The following is a 16,685-nucleotide window of genomic DNA, read 5'->3' on the forward strand; positions in this document are numbered from 1 at the left end:
TACTTTATGTGCTATGTGTTTGAGTTATATGTACTGTCTTGTCCACCTTGGTCTGGAGGAACATTGTTTCATTTGACAGTATACACATGTGCAGTTGAATGACAATAAACTGAACTTGAATATAGATGGTTAAGTGACATCCAAAATTATACTTATGGAACTGGGATTCCATGCATGATTTCTGGCCCTTCTTTATCCAGCTGGGAGTACTTTTTCTCTGCTGCATTTAGCTTTCTGGATATAAATTCTTATCCATTCAGAACCATCTTCCATCAGTGGGAGAACACAGCACCACACTGTATAATGAAACACAAGAAAAGGTGAACTCTCTGTGTGTTGAGTCATGGACTAGCATATCATCAGTTTTTTTTTCTGGAATGCACATATGTCTTTATTTGAAACTGAGTCCACCTTCATTTCACATCCTTTTTATAATAATTTGTGCAGTGGAGCAAAAGAACATTGCTGAGTTGGAAAAAGATATATATTATAGTAATCCAATATCACCAGATATGTCTTGAGTTTAGTTATGTTCGGTGGGATAGGAGCATTGCTAATTGTTTTTATCTTCTCTTGAAGTGGCTGTAACCCCTTACCATCTACATGGTGGTTCCAATCAAACCTACTGTGGTGAATTTGTTTAAAGTACACAGATGTTGGACTTTCCTTCTTCGTATGTTTTCTCTTTTTTAAAAGAAGTGTTTTCCTTGGTCCTATATGATTTTGAAAAAAAAATTCCTTGTCACCAATATATCACATATTTACATACTAAGAATGTAGAGACTGAGTATCATTCTTCAGGCAGTTTAATTATTTTCTTCAAGCCTAATGAGTGCATGCATCTGCAGGTTAAGCCTTTAGTTAAGATTGTTTAATGTCATTTTGTGTACACAAGGAAATTAAATACTTGTAACCCAGATCTGATACAGCACAAAAAAACACAAAAGATAAAGATCACAATAATAGTAAAAAACACACTAAATATAAATGCATAAAATAACTTATATACATAGATTGATTTATGTCCTTAAAATGACGTTAGGCAGAGGAGTGCCTGTACTGACTGAGTGGTTGGGGCCTGGAGGGGTGGTTAGTGGATGGAAGTGTTCCTCAGCCTTACTGCTTGGGGAAAGTAAATGTTTTTTGGAAAAAAACATGACAACAGCTGCAGATGGTGGAAATCCAAAGCAACACACATAAAATGCTTGAGGAACTCAGCAGGCCAGGCAGCATCTTTTGAGTCTGGTTGTCCTGGAGTGGATGCTATGTAGCCTTCTCCCTTATGTGAATGGGACAAATGGTCCATGAGCAGGGTGGGTGGGATCTTTCATGACCTTACTGGCCCTTTTCTGGAACCTTCCTGAATATATGTCCTTGATCGCAGGTAGACTAGCACTGGTGATGAACTAGGCAGTTTTGTGTACCCATTGTAGAGCCTTACTGTCCACCGCAATGCAGTTTCCATACCAAGCATCAATGCAGCTCGTTAGGGATGCTCTCTACTGTGCACTTGTAGAATGACATGAGTATGAATGTGCAAAGTCCAACTCCCTTCAGCCTCCTCAGAAAGTAGAGGCATATTTGAGCTTTCCTGACTGTGTAAACTGTGTTCTAGGACCATGAGAGGTTGTGTATGACGTGTACTCTCAGGAGTTTGAAACTGCTTGCAGTTTCCACTGCTATGCTGCCGATGTGAAGTAAAGTGTGAGTGGTCTGAGTTGCCCTGAAGTTGATAATCATCTCCTTTGTCTTGTTGACATTAAGGAAGAGGCTACTTGCCTAGCATCACCTACTCTCTGAAGACTGTCTCATCATCGTTGGTGTTGAGCCCCACTAATGTCATGTCACCAGCAAACTTGACAGTGTAATTACTCAGGTGTTTGGCTGTGTAGTCATGTGTGAGCTGAGTGTACAGAAATGTTCTCAGCACACAGCCCTGTGACATCTGTGTTGAGGATAATGGGGAGGGAGGAACAGTTGTGCATCTTGGCTATCTGAGGTCTGTTGGTGAAGAAGTCAAATACCCAGTTTCACAATGGTGTTTAAGATGTTGGAAAAGATTTGTAGCTCGGGTTGAAGATGTTGTTGTTCAGTGGCTCCCCGAACTGGCTTGTTAGCTTGCAGACGTTTCATTACCCAGCTAGGCAACTTCAACAGTGCAACTTTGAATGAAATGTTGGTAACTGTTTGTTTTTTAATTGTCCTGTGATTAGTCCATGTGTGTGTGTGTGTGTGTGGTGTGTGTGGGGGGGGGGCGGCGCGGGGTTGGTATACGTGCCATTTCTATTGGTTACCGAATAAGTAATGCACAATGGTGTATTTAGACTGAGGAGAAGGTGCCAAAATGGTGAGACAAGACAAACTTCCAAATACACTATCACCCCTGCTGTCTTGGAAGAGAACTACTGACTATACACTATCTATCTAATCATTCATACTATTACATTTCTATTTAGTTCTATTGTGTCTTTTAGCCTTTTTTCTGAATATCTATCTACTTTTCTCTTTTCTATATCACTACTTTTCTCGTTTCACTGTAATCAAATGCCCAACTGTATTCATCCCTTCTGCCTACACAATGTCCATATCCTTCCATTTTCAGCATACTAATGTGCCTGTCTGAGCACCTCTTGAATACCCCTGTTGCACTTGGCTCCACCACCACCCTTGGCAGTGCATTCCAGGTACCCACCATTCTGTGCAAAATAAAAACTTGCCCTCACATCTCCTTTGATCTTACCGCCTCTCACCTTAAACACATACCCTCTGGTATTAGACATTTCAATGCCGGGGAAAAGTGCCAGCTATCAATCGATGCCTCTCATAATCTTACATAATAAACTGCCACTCCCAGCCTACACCACATCAGAGAAAACAACTCAAATTTGTCCAGCCTTTCCTTACAGCACATGGTCTGTAATCTAGGCAGCATTCTGGTAAACCTCTTCTGTACCCTCTCCAAAGCTTGACATCTTCCTGTAATGGAGCATCTAGATCCTAATTTAAGATAACCTGTATCCTAATTTAACTAAAAGCAAAAGAAAACTAGGTATTTATTATTAAATAGAGTGCTGATTTTATATTTGATGCAGTCTTTAAGATAATTTACAGTGAGATTCCCAATTAGCTTTAGTGTTCATACGTTTTCTTCTTATTACATTATAATCAAATACTTTGTGAGTAAATTAATTAAAATATATCATTCTGCCACTCTTTTCCAATGTTTATATACAGTACAGTTGGACTCCTGACATGTTGGCTTCTTTTATTATTATAACTTTTCAAACCAACATCGCTTAGTGAGTTGGGTAGACATTTACAGTCTTAGCCCATTTGGAATAAATGGGTTAATTCATCACAACATTAGTAGCTTATACACTACTATACCACAAAATAATTTCATAGCCTAAAGTACTTTATCTTTTCATATGATTTTCTTTTTGTTTAATCACAAAATTTTATGAAGATGGAACACAGCATTTATCTAAAAGTAAGTTTCATCATAGAGAATTTATTAAATAGAAATTGTTTGTTACATCATGAGATAATGTTAACAGTGCTTTTCACTGCCCTATGTTATCATTATTTTGCAGTTCAGAAACCACTATTTTTGTGTAAATGATGGTCACAAAAATACTCTCATCTAAATGTTCCATTTCTATGTCAACTCATGCAAAAAATTCAGCATTGGATTATAATGTTCTAGAATCAGTTCCAAAATTAGGAAGATAAATCTTCTTTTAATACTTTTGTCTTTTCCTATATTTCACTTGTAGTTGTGACATGACAATTTATAAAATATATTTAGAAGCTTTTTTTTAATGTGTTCTCATTGTGCACAGGAATGGACACAAAAGTCAGCTCCATCTGAAGGAATGGAAGAAAATACATGACTAGTACATTTAAATATTACTTTTTAATATCTTTAATATATATTCATTAACATTCTTAAGTAGTAGTTTGCCTGGGATGATCTGCACTCGAGGCATCGGGTGCAAGCCATCTGACAGGCAATGCATCTGGAAGCTAAGTATTTTCTAGCAACTGGAGAGAGAAATCTGTCACCTTCTGCAGGCAGCAATGCTACCATCATATTGCGTGACTGCTCTGCTTCTTGTAGCGACAGTCCCTGTCACTCTGAACTAAGAGAGTCCCAGGCAATGTTGTTAATGTCACCTATTTCACTACACTTGACCCTTTTTCAATCATTTTCTTTTTAATTTTGCACAGCATTTTCAATATTTAAACCCATACCAAGACTTTCCTGATCTAGTGGATGAAAATGATGCTGCCTGCTATCGGCCATTTATTGAAAAACTGTATGAGCAAGTAATTCCTGAATTTGTAAGTAAAGTTATAAAATTTATAAACTGAATAAACTGATTTTTAGATTCAGTAGTGTTTAAAGAAGTAATCTTATAGAAACTTTCAAAATTAATGATGTAGAAATTGGAAGTGGGCTGAAAATCAACACAATAGGTCACAGTTTCAAAATAAAGAATCAACCGTATTTAAAGAGGAGACATTTCCACCAAAGGATTGTGAATCTAGAATTCTCTACTCTAGAGAGCTATGGATGCTGACTGGTTGGTATAAGCAAGAAAGTATTCAATAGGTTTCTGCATACTAATAGAAATAATGATTTATGGGGTATAACACAGGAAAGTGCATTGTAATGAAATATCTTTATTGTCATTGCGTAGTACAATTTGTCATGCACCAATACAGCAAAAATGAGTTTGCAACTTTCATACTCAATGCTATAAAACAACAAATAAAATAAATAAACAATAAATAAAATCAAGTAACCAGCCAGTACAAGCAATGTCCAGCAGTACAAAAGCGCAACTCAGATGCATGACAGCCATAAAACCACTAGTAAAGTAGCAATATAACAAATTTATGGATGATGCTTGATCGATTGGTTCAGAGCAATTATAGCTCTGGGGAAAAACCTATTTTTCAGGCTGGAAGTGCGGGCATAGAAAATCTTATAACGTCTGCCAGATGGAAGAAATTCAAACAGATGATTGCATGGGTGTGCGTTGTCCTTACAGATGCTTGTAGCCTTCCATAGGCAGCAAGAGCTATAGGTGTCCTCCAGGGCTGGGAGCTGTGTCCCGATGATCTTCTGTGCGCTAGAGACTATTAGTCATTATCTTGTGGAATGGTGGTGTAGATTTGAAGGATCAAATAACCGATTCCCATTTTTATTTGAGATGTTCATTAAGAATTATAGATGTATAGGAGCATGCCCTTTGCCCACCATTTTAATGCTAACCTCCACGTGTTTTTCTATACTAATCCTTTAAACTAGAATGGTTGGGGGGTGAGAATCAAATTAAAGAGGCTAGGCGTGAGGAGGTTAGTTCACAACAGAGGGATGGGAACCAGTGCAGAGAGACAGAGGGGTGTAAAGTGAGGGTAGATGCAAAAAGTACAAAGGAGAAAAGTAAAAGTGGCAGGCCGACAAATCCAGGGCAAGCATTAAAAAGGGCCACTTTTCAACATAATTGTATAAGGTCTAAGAGAGTTGTAAAAGAGCGCCTGAAGGCTTTATGTGTCAATGCGAGGAGCATTCGTAATAAGGTGGATGAATTGAAAGTGCAGATTGTTAATAATGATTATGATATAGTTGGGATCACAGAGACATGGCTCCAGGGTGACCAGGGATGGGAGCTCAATGTTCAGGGATATTCAATATTCAGGAGGGATAGACATGAAGGAAGGGGAGGTGGGGTGGCGTTGCTGGTTAAAGAAGAGATTAACGCAATAGAAAGGAAAGACATAAGCCGGGAAGATGTGGAATCGATATGGGTAGAGCTGCGTAACACTAAGGGGCAGAAGACGCTGGTGGGAGTTGTGTACAGGCCACCTAACAGTAGTAGTGAGGTCGGAGATGGTATTAAACAGGAAATTAGAAATGTGTGCAATAAAGGAACAGCAGTTATAATGGGTGACTTCAATCTACATGTAGACTGGGTGAACCAAATTGGTAAAGGTGCTGAGGAAGAGGATTTCTTGGAATGTATGCGGGATGGTTTTTTGAACCAACATGTCGAGGAACCAACTAGAGAGCAGGCTATTCTGGACTGGGTTTTGAGCAATGAGGAAGGGTTAATTAGCAATCTTGTCGTGAGAGGCCCCTTGGGTAAGAGTGACCATAATATGATGGAATTCTTCATTAAAATGGAGAGTGACATAGTTAATTCAGAAACAAAGGTTCTGAACTTAAAGAGGGGTAACTTTGAAGGTATGAGACGTGAATTAGCTAAGATAGACTGGCAAATGACACTTAAAGGATTGACGGTGGATATGCAATGGCAAGCATTTAAAGGTTGCATGGATGAACTACAACAATTGTTCATCCCAGTTTGGCAAAAGAATAAATCAAGGAAGGAAGGCTGACAAGAGAAATTAGGGATAGTATCAATTCCAAAGGAGAAGCATACAAATTAGCCAGAGAAAGTGGCTCACCTGAGGACTGGGAGAAATTCAGAGTTCAGCAGAGGAGGACAAAGGGCTTAATTAGGAAGGGGAAAAAAGATTATGAGAGAAAACTGGCAGGGAACATAAAAACAGACTGTAAAAGCTTTTATAGATATGTAAAAAGGAAAAGACTGGTAAAGACAAATGTAGGTCCCCTGCAGACAGAAACAGGTGAATTGATTATGGGGAGCAAGGACATGGCAGACCAATTGAATAATTACTTTGGTTCTGTCTTCACTAAGGAGGACATAAATAATCTTCCAGAAATAGTAAGGGACAGAGGGTCCAGTGAGATGGAGGAACTGAGCGAAATACATGTTATTAGGGAAGCGGTGTTAGGTAAATTGAAGGGATTGAAGGCAGATAAATCCCCAGGGCCAGATGGTCTGCATCCTAGAGTGCTTAAGGAAGTAGCCCAAGAAATAGTGGATGCATTAGTGATAATTTTTCAAAACTCGTTAGATTCCGGACTAGTTCCTGAGGATTGGAGGGTGGCTAATGTAACCCCACTTTTTAAAAAAGGAGGGAGAGAGAAACCGGGGAATTATAGACCGGTTAGCCTAACGTCGGTGGTGGGGAAACTGCTGGAGTCAGTTATCAAGGATGTGATAACAGCACATTTGGAAAGCGGTGAAATGATCGGACAAAGTCAGCATGGATTTGTGAAAGGAAAATCATGTCTGACAAATCTCATAGAATTTTTTGAGGATGTAACTAGCAGAGTGGATAGGGGAGAAGCAGTGGATGTGGTATATTTGGATTTTCAAAAGGCTTTTGACAAGGTCCCACACAGGAGATTAGTGTGCAAACTTAAAGCACACGGTATTGGGGGTAAGGTATTGGTGTTGGTGGAGAATTGGTTAGCAGACAGGAAGCAAAGAGTGGGAATAAACGGGACCTTTTCAGAATGGCAGGCGGTGAATAGTGGGGTACCGCAAGGCTCAGTGCTGGGACCCCAGTTGTTTACAATATATATTAATGACTTGGATGAGGGAATTAAATGCAGCATCTCCAAGTTTGCGGATGACACGAAGCTGGGTGGCAGTGTTAGCAGTGAGGAGGATGCAGGGTGACTTGGATAGGTTGGGTGAGTGGGCAAATTCATGGCAGATGCAATTTAATGTGGATAAATGTGAAGTTATCCACTTTGGTGGCAAAAATAGGAAAACAGATTATTATCTGAATGGTGGCCGATTAGGAAAAGGGGAGGTGCAACGAGACCTGGGTGTCATTATACACCAGTCATTGAAAGTGGGCATGCAGATACAGCAGGGCGTGAAAAAGGCGAATGGTATGCTGGCATTTATAGCGAGAGGATTCGAGTACAGGAGCAGGGAGGTACTACTGCAGTTGTACAAGGCCTTGGTGAGACCACACCTGGAGTATTGTGTGCAGTTTTGGTCCCCTAATCTGAGGAAAGACATCTTTGCCGTAGAGGGAGTACAAAGAAGGTTCACCAGATTGATTCCTGGGATGGCAGGACTTTCATATGAAGAAAGACTGGATGAACTGGGCTTGTACTCGTTGGAATTTAGAAGATTGAGGGGGGATCTGATTGAAACGTATAAGATCCTAAAGGGATTGGACAGGCTAGGTGCAGGAAGATTGTTCCCGATGTTGGGGAAGTCCAGAACGAGGGGTCACAGTTTGAGGATAGAGGGGAAGCCTTTTAGGACCAAGATTAGGAAAAACTTCTTCACACAGAGAGTGGTGAATCTGTGGAATTCTCTGCCACAGGAAACTGTTGAGGCCAGTTCATTGGCTATATTTAAGAGGGAGTTAGATATGGCCCTTGTGGCTACGGGGGTCAGGGGGTATGGAGGGAAGGCTGGGGCGGGGTTCTGAGTTGGATGATCAGCCATGATCATAATAAATGGCGGTGCAGGCTCGAAGGGCCGAATGGCCTACTCCTGCACCTATTTTCTATGTTTCTATGTTTCTAATCCCTTTTACCAGCACTTGGTCTGTAGCCTTCCATGTGTTGGTGCTTATTTAGATACTACTTAAGTGTCAAGAATCTCTGCCTTCATCACCTATTCAGCCAGTGCATTCCAGATTCTAACCACATTTTGGGTGAAAAAGTTCTTCAGATTTCCTGTAAACCTCTTACCCTAGATATGTACCCTTCAGTTTTAGGTAGAGTTCTTGTGCTTATAAACATGAATGACTATACATGAGAATGTCTTTGTCACAACAGAAGAGAAGATTGGAGTCCATCGTTTATGAACCACTCTGTGCCCTTGCAAGTTTGTTCAGTGGTCCACAACAACTGGTTAGAAAGCATAAAGATAAAATGTTAGACTATGAAAAAGTTCAGGAGAAAATAAAGCAAGAAGGTGGTGCATCTTATGACGAGAAGGCTGTTGAGAAGACATATGAAACACTGCATTCTTTATTACTCTCTGAATTGCCTAGATTTAACAGAATTGTACTACAGCTACAAGCTCAGGTTCTACAAACAATCATCTATGTCCATTATGACTTGGCCAACAACATCCTTAAATTAATCAGTCAACATCTGCATGAGGTAACAATGTCTTGAACTATTACATACAATATATTGAAGACAATGAATGTAAATTGTTAATATTATTTTATTTTTCGGAAGCTGGATTCAAATTCAGCTCACTTGTGTGAAAAGTACAATTTCCTTGATGCAGTTTAGAAGTATTTTAATCCAACAGAAGTGAATATAGTGGAAAATGCTCTGATCTCCCATCTCAAGCATGATTTTATCTTAAAATCACCCCCTTGCTTAGGGAACTAACTGCAGCATTAGGTCCTGAGATGTAATTAAATAAATGTAAAACCCTGCTAATTAAGCAGGGATGCCTGACCCTCCCGTAATATGCTGCAGAACACAGTGAAAAGAAGGGTTTGGTGAGCAAGGGTCTCTCCAGTAGATGGGAAAGTACAAATAGGAATTAATGCATGATTCTATGGCAAGTGACGATGGTACGGTATAATACCAATGTAGAACACAGCTGAAATGAGCACTCAACAATGAAATATGGTTGACAGCAAACCATAAGCCGAGTAGTTCTACTTTGAAAAGTACAGGAATGCACAGTGTTAAAAAGACTAACGAATAAGCTACCAATGCAGAAGTAAAAGGTTTTTCTTTAATCCTGCTGTTCCCACATCTGAGCTGCATGTTTTACACAAGCAAACAGTTATAAAAATCAAGACAATAATGGGGATAAAAAGGCAGCTGATATATGGAAAAGAATATTGACCTGAATGACTGATTGTTGGAGTATACTTACATACATAGGAACAGTCCTTCAGTACCTTGGCCAAATGTTCATATGAGTATTGGCTGACATTTAAAGATAGAGCACATCATACTGTGATGTATGATACTGCTGCTCAATATTAAATTTGCTGAGCTGCCAAGAGAAAAATTGGATTTGTATATCTATTTAAATTATCTGTTCTGTCAAGATGATCTACTCTGTTAGTATTACTTCGTACAAATTACTTCATCAATTTAATTTTCAGCTAAATAACTATTTTGACAAGTTACAACCAACTTCAAGCATATAATAAAAAAAGTTGTTAAAATGTACATTTTCAGACTGGGACAGAATAATTTAAAAAAAGATAAATATAAACAGTTTAATGGGAAAGCCCAATGAGCTGTTTCAATTAAATCTAAGTGCAAGGTGGTTATATTCCTGTGACTGGAAAGCAAAAGGATCTCTTGAACAGTCTGAATATGATCCAGATCAGGCCACCTGTAAATAGAACCAGAGCTGACCAGTTATTCTCTGCTCTACTGTGTGAGCATTAAATCAGCAACTGAGATAAACAGCATCTGTATGTACAGTGAAAACCAATACTGATAAAATGAACAAACCTATAAAATGTAGTGCAGATACTAATGATCAAATATGTGAACTATTATTTCCTCACCTTCCTTGATCATGAGATAATGTTTTATAAAGCAACTTCTTAAATTACTTTTGTCTCTCAGTTTCCATCGAGCCACAAAGTCAACTTCTGGCAACAAACAGAAGAAACATTGCAGAAGTCAAATGTAAAGCTAGAAGAATTCTGCCAGATATTTGAATCAATTTTGGAACACATCATTGAACAGGTATATTACATGCACAGCAATTTAAAAAGTAATATGAATTTTCTGTAGTTACTTCATGATTATGTGTCCAGGAAAATGACTGCACACAGAAGACTTGTGAAAACAGGTCAAAAAAAGTTCTGACAAAATGTGGATTAAAAGCAAACTTGAAATGGCACTTTTCTCTTGGGGGAGGAAAAAAGGCTAGAGAAGCTGTTCAATTATTTTATGACCAAGATTTTGACAATGCTACTGATCAAGTGAAATGGTACTCTAACCTTATGGCAGAATATGATTGGTAATCACTCTCGAAAAGATGATTCTCACTAATGCTTGTGCTGTTTTTTTTATTCCATGTCCCCTTAATAAGGCAATGTTACCGGAATAGTGCGTGTTGTGGGTTACGTAATGAATGACCAGATACAATTGCCAATACTAGAAACAAAACTAAGATATAATTGATTATATTTCAACATATTTTTTTACAATTACCTATTGAAGATTTTTATGTATATTAGCATACCCTATTTTTGTTGCTACAAAAAGATCAGTTTAAAATAACAATGACCATTATAACTTCTGTCGTGCTGGAAATTTGACAATAGTGGAATTAAACTTATAGTCTTGGATCTGGTGCCATGTGTGGACATTTGGTAAATGGATAATCAAGCAGAAGACACATGCAAAATTAAGTGTAATTATTTCTATGGAAACAGGACCAGGAAAATCCCTCTTAACTGAAGGAGAAGATTTTGGGCAGTGCCCAAGAGAAGGGGAGCAGCATAGCAACATCTTTTCCAAACATGTATGTTGCAGTATGTGTATTAATGAGAGGCATCCAACAAAATGAGCTCCTGGTGAAGCTGTTGAGTGGCTGCCTACGTGGTCCATCAACAGAAACTAAGTGTTTAAAATCCACATGACAAATTCATGTATATCACAATTATAGAGTTATCTAGAATTATCTAGAGTTGCTGCAAATTTCTGGCTTCATTAAGCATATTTTTTACAATCGCAAGCCTCTGTTGGACATTAAGAACATAAAGTACTTCAAGTCTACACCATCAGCAAGTTGCTCGTTGACGGAGAAACTGAAGGAGCTGGACTTGGTGTGAATCATGCTACTGCCTGCATCAGAGAGGTGTCGGAGAAGTCGGTACGCAAATGTGGTGTGCAGTCCAACAGCGAGTGATCATCTTACTCTCTTTCCTTGTAATTGCAAGACCTGTTGGACATTGTTAATGTGGAATGTGCAAGTCCAGTTCACTGATTTATTGGTGGACGGCAGGGGAGCTGCGTGGCCTCAGCTGTAGCGAGGACTCAACCTCAAGTCATGGTGTTGCCTGTTCACATCCACCCAGGAGATGGGTGATGCAGTTGGTGCGCTCCACCAGAGACAATACATGGCATCAAAGCTGGATTCGGTGCTGTTTCCAGTGTTCACCCAACAGAAGACAAGTTGTATTGTGTTGCAACATTTATGGAATCAGAGCTTGGACTGTATTTTACTGGTATCTTGTGTGTGCTTGCTATCTTATATGTTCCATATGTGCTTTGTGCTATGTGTGACTGTTGGTACTGCGTTTTGTACCTTGGTCCCAGAGTAATGCTGATTTGTTTGGCTGTATTAATGGGTATTTATATATGGCTGAAAGACAACTAAACTTGAACTTGAAATCAGAGTATTTGATTATGAATTATGTAAATTGTCTTTAGTATCATTACTTTGCTAAGTTATGAGTAATTTTACCAGTTGATTTTTAATTTATTTTTCAGCCTGTTAATCAAGAAAAACTAGACAGTCTTTTGAAAAAATACAGTCCCAGTAAGATATACCTGGTTACCAGCAATATTTCTGGAAACAAAGATCTTGATCTGACACTTCAAAGGGGTGATTTAGTAGCAGTTCTTCAAAGTACAGATACTAAAGGAAAGACGAACAGATGGCTTGTGGATTCAGGAGGTAATAGTTTAATTGTCATCTTTGGGACAAAATGTGTAATGTGTATATGAATAATCTAATTTTCTTTCCACTCTCACTCAATTTTCATCTCTGATTCTGAAATAGCTACCTTCATGCTTAAACTAAACCAATTAGTAACAGGATAGCTGCCAAATGTGGGACATCACAACTAATTGTCTTGTTATCCTAGGAAGAGGAAATGTTGAAACTTTGCTGATTTTTCTCCTTCCTTAGTTTAGGGACACTGAAGATCTTATAATATAACTGTTGGAATCCCTCATCAGCAATAGTAGACTGACAATTAAATCCAAGACCTTCTGGTCAGTTTTTTTTTATTAATTAACTAGAAACAGTTCAGAAAAATAGTGACTACAAGAGCAAGTTAGAAACTAATGGGTGGTGGAAAGACTTTGGGGAATTGGGAAATTCCCCAAAGTCCACCATCTATAAGGCACAAATCAGGAGGATACTTCACTTACAGCTGGAACAGAATTCAACACCATCCAGAACAACAGTCCTTCATTGATTCCTCATTCATAATCTATAGTACATTTATTTGTTAGGATACCTGGTAAGAACTACACTATGTTCCATGACTTTGATACATGATTGTTCTACTTGCTGCTGTTCAGTTAATGCTACTGCTGCCTTCAGTAAAGCATGTTCCAGTGGTATCTCCACCTCTCCTTATCTGGTAAGGAAATATACATCAGCAATGAGTATCTAGAAACCACAGACGATGTAGAGCACAGACGATGATTACAGAGAATATGGCACATATGTCGAGAAGCTAGAGGTACATTATGTGAATGCCCTGTGAATGTAACAAGTGATATTCTCACCATGATGGGTACTGACAAGGTCCCAGTATAGGATGTAGAATGAAGTGATAGACAAGAAGGAGAAGACAGTATCATTGCTGGAGGAAATACTGAGGACTTAATAGTAAGTCTATTAACACCATGAACTGCAGATGCAGTTTCATTCAAGGGCTTAAAGAAAATCTTCAAGGAGCATTTTTATCTGACTCTTGAGAATTTCAAGAACTAAAGACTTAACTAAAGATTGGGTAACCGAAGAAATAGTTGGCAAACACTGAGAGTACTGGCAAAGATATACAAATTTCATGACTTTTTTAGATAGAACATTCTTTGGTCATTTGTTCATGTGGTCTCATAGATGAGATAATTCATGTGAGATCACTTAATTTCACATGACTTAATGCTTAAGTTTGCATATAGAACACAGAAGTGCCACTTAAGAATGCATGGCATGATTCCAGGGTGCACGCAGCTAAAAGTCACAGTTAAAGTCAGAATGACATGGTTTCATTCTTCGTACCAAGTCACATGGATGCTGTTAGTGTATTTGGTGGAAAACTGATAGATCACATGAAGAGAAAAGGTAGGGAATATTACCATGAATGTCATGTGAGTCTGTCCCATCTGTATTCCTTATAATTTTATGTGCTGTACCTTAATCAGGATCCCTTTAGCCTTCTCTGCTCCAAGGAAAACAAACCAATTCTATCCAGTCCCTTCTCATAGCCCAAACAACATCCTGGTTAAGGTGCAGGCCTCTGCACTTTCTCCAGTCCAGTAACATCCTTTCTGTAATGTAGTGACCAGAACTGCACAATGGTTGTGGTATTTTTTGTGTCTGATAACAGAGGAATCCAGCTGTGGCCTGTAACACAAGATACGGAGAAGCAAGTGCATGGAATAATCCATTGGGATACCACTGACACAGTGAAGCCAGATAACGAAATGATGAAATTTATTGCATACCTGAGGAGATTAATCAGTGCTGTACATTTAAGGCTACTTAATTAACTGAAATGGCAACTATAAATATGTGCAACAGACTGTCAATAAAAATTGTATCTGAAACACTGTCCATTATTTTCCATTGGAGTGGAGGAAATAGTGCAGGGCACATATGTAGAAGGAATTTATCAGAGAAGTGAACTGTTGAGTTTCTCAAAGAGCTAGATGGCACCAGTTGCCTGGTACAGTTATGGGCCATGGGCGTGCAGCAGTGATCACTGGAGTAGACTGGACTGAGCTACTCATAGCCTGTACATTTAGACAGATTAACAGCAAACCATAAGTAAGTCCAGAAGCCAGTTGGCCAGTGGTGATGTGGAAACCGCCAAAGGATTTACAGCTAGCAGACGCTGGTGGGCTGTGGTTACAAATTACAGCTTCAGTGAGGTATCTGTAGAAAATAGTAGTTTAATGGTGGTTGTCATTTGTGCCCGACAATGATAGGAAACTTATGCGGTAGAGTTTTTAAAGTGACAAAGCTATTGCACTGAGACAGTTCCACTCTCCTGACCTCAGAAGTCCAAGTCCAGTGGTACGAACAAGCGCCACAAACTGGGGTCTTCCTTGGTTGCAGTGGATGACCATGGCATCTTCTGTGCCTTGTCACGTCCGTTTGCTCTCCACAGTCTGTTGCGGTACCGCCTTCCTGGTCATTGGATATCACTATAGATCTCATCCACCCATTTTGCCAGAGCTGACTTCACATGCTGGGACAGGCATGTCCCTAACTCACCAGGGTATGAGGCCGCTGGCTACCCTCACCTGCCGAAGCAGTATACCAAGGTGTGGCCACTGTCACATGCAAACAGCTACTTGGAGCCATATGTGAGAGCTGAGTGTCCGATGAGGACCAAAGGTGAGTGAGCTGCCCCAGAATGGACACAAGAAGCCCTTTCACCAGTGACGCTACCCCTCCCTCTATACCCCATATATCCAAGTAATTCAATGGCTACTACTGTAATGAAGCAGTGCAGCAGTGAACATTAATGTGATATCACCTTTAATAGGTTTGAATTGAGCATAAACAAAGGAACAAAGGGTGTATCTTCCGAACTGTAGGTCAAGCTGAGGGCATACTTCAAGATTCATAGATTTGCAGTGTTGACTGTTTGGATATCTGCCAATAACAGTTGAATATGGATCTATTTTGCAGTAGTTCATCAGATAAAGCTTGCATTGCATCATTTTGGCAGAGAAATACAAGGAGAGGACATGTTGATTACAGGTGTACCAGAGGAGGCAGACTTGCAAAGCAAAGTTTAAAAACTGACTAGAGAAGTGAACCAGTGAAGTGATCTAGGGGAAAGGATATGCAACTATCTGGAATTGTTGTTCCTTTTCATGCCTTATGGTGTATCGAGCAGCAATTTTGCCATTTCCATAGCATTTGACTGTTCTTTTTTTATGAGACCAAGATATTAGCTCGACGCTCAACCCAATACGGATGGAAAGTGTGCAAGGAGCCAACCGGATTTGAACTTGGAACCATTTGCGTTGAAGTCCAGTGCTGATACCACTACTCCACCGGCTGGCTTAACTATCTAGAATAGTGGGAAAAAATACAATCTGAAATGAGTATTGAGCTAATTACAGAAAATTCTCTCCATAAAGTATGTGTTGTGATTAAGGGTGTGGATAACAATATCCTGGTAGCATGCCAGATGGTATTTGACGACAGCCCATCTGACAAGGCTTCCCTCAGAGGAGGTGGGACAGTATTTTGCCAGAAGCACTTTGAGTTGTGCATCAAGATAATTGAAGGAGAGACACACAGCACAGAGTCATAGACTGTGATGAAGCAGCGTGGCAGTGAAGGTGAATGTGAAATCACCTTAAATAAGTTTGCATTGAGCATAGATAATATAAACAAAGGCTGTATCTTCTGAGCTGTAGGTCATGCTGAGGGCATGCTTCGTGATTCATGGATTTGCAGTGTTGACTGTTTGGATGTCTGCCAATAATGGTTGAATATGGATCTATTTCACAGTAGTTCATCAAATAAAGCATGCATTGCATCATCTTTGTGTGGAAATACAAGGAGAGGAGGTGTTGATTACAGGTGCACCAGTGGAGGCCATCACAAGTTTAAGAAGCAGTCTTGCAAAGCAAAGTTAAAAACTGACTAGAGAAGAATCTGTGAAGTGATCGAGGGGAAAAGATAATCTGTTCCCAAGGCCAGTGGAAGATAGTCCATTGTATGTATTCCTAGTCAATTTCAGGACAATGAGACCTAGTAATTTCAGAACAAGTCAAGTTTAATGTCATTTAACTATATACATATATACCGTCAAACAAGGCATTTCTCTGAACCACGGTGCAAAGCACAGTA

The 16,685-nt window shown here is 39.4% G+C and overlaps 1 protein-coding gene across 10 annotated transcripts in view; it reads left to right on the forward strand.

Annotated features, from left to right (window-relative positions):
• The window catches only part of arhgef37 (Rho guanine nucleotide exchange factor (GEF) 37), a 200,101-nt gene that overhangs the window by 166,851 nt on the left and 16,565 nt on the right, over positions 1-16,685 (forward strand). For 9 of the 10 annotated variants that reach the window (XM_063053480.1, XM_063053484.1, XM_063053487.1 and 6 more), the window contains 4 exons: positions 4,231-4,344; positions 8,687-9,016; positions 10,466-10,588; positions 12,344-12,530. In XM_063053480.1, the coding sequence (XP_062909550.1) occupies positions 4,231-4,344; positions 8,687-9,016; positions 10,466-10,588; positions 12,344-12,530 (754 nt within the window). The remainder of the gene's footprint in view (positions 1-4,230; positions 4,345-8,686; positions 9,017-10,465; positions 10,589-12,343; positions 12,531-16,685) is intronic. The other variant, XM_063053488.1, reaches the window with a different exon arrangement.

Source organism: Mobula hypostoma, chromosome 7 (assembly GCF_963921235.1).
Source record: "Mobula hypostoma chromosome 7, sMobHyp1.1, whole genome shotgun sequence".
Classification (NCBI taxonomy): domain Eukaryota; kingdom Metazoa; phylum Chordata; class Chondrichthyes; order Myliobatiformes; family Myliobatidae; genus Mobula; species Mobula hypostoma.